Source organism: Chelonoidis abingdonii, chromosome 1 (genome assembly GCF_003597395.2).
Source record: "Chelonoidis abingdonii isolate Lonesome George chromosome 1, CheloAbing_2.0, whole genome shotgun sequence".
Lineage (NCBI taxonomy): Eukaryota > Metazoa > Chordata > Testudines > Testudinidae > Chelonoidis > Chelonoidis abingdonii.
The window spans coordinates 147,368,701-147,369,166 of NC_133769.1; the positions used below are offsets into that span (position 1 = coordinate 147,368,701).

Here is a 466-nt window from a genome sequence, read left to right on the forward strand (position 1 = left end):
GGGCCGGTGGGAGATGGGGGGGCCGCCGCCGTGGGGCTGGTCTGCGCCGCCTCGCTCATTGCGTCTCTCCGGGGCGGTCGGTGGTGGCCGCGTGCTGGCGCGCGGCGCGTCGGGTGGGTCGGTGTTTCGCGCTGGGTCGCTAGGGCTCCGCGCTGGGTCTTACTGCCCCCAAAATGGCCCCGCTGAAGTTTTTAACACAGTCAGCGAGGGCCAGCCCCGAGCCTGGGGCGGCCTCATTAGCATTTAAAGGGACCGCGCCGCCAGAGCCACCTGGCGCCGCCTGCCTGGGGCTGCCCCGCACGGGGCAGGGAAAGTTACAGAGGAGCGAGCGAGTGAATGCGCGAGCGCGTCCCCATTTTATCATCACCGGGGTGTTGGGTGCTGAACTGACACCCGAGGGCTCGAGGACAAGACATATTTACGCACCTAGGGCCCACTTCTGCATTCGTGTACCGCCCCACGCACC

At 67.8% G+C, this 466-nt stretch overlaps 1 protein-coding gene across 1 annotated transcript in view; it reads right to left on the bottom strand.

Annotated features, from left to right (window-relative positions):
• The window catches only part of LOC142046355 (Y-box-binding protein 3-like), a 56,199-nt gene extending 56,003 nt beyond the window's left edge, over nt 1-196 (bottom strand). Inside the window, exon 1 of the mRNA XM_075062714.1 lies at nt 5-196. Coding sequence (XP_074918815.1) covers nt 5-59 — 55 coding nt within the window. The 5' untranslated portion in view covers nt 60-196. The remainder of the gene's footprint in view (nt 1-4) is intronic.
• Nucleotides 197-466: the final 270 nt, after the last annotated feature.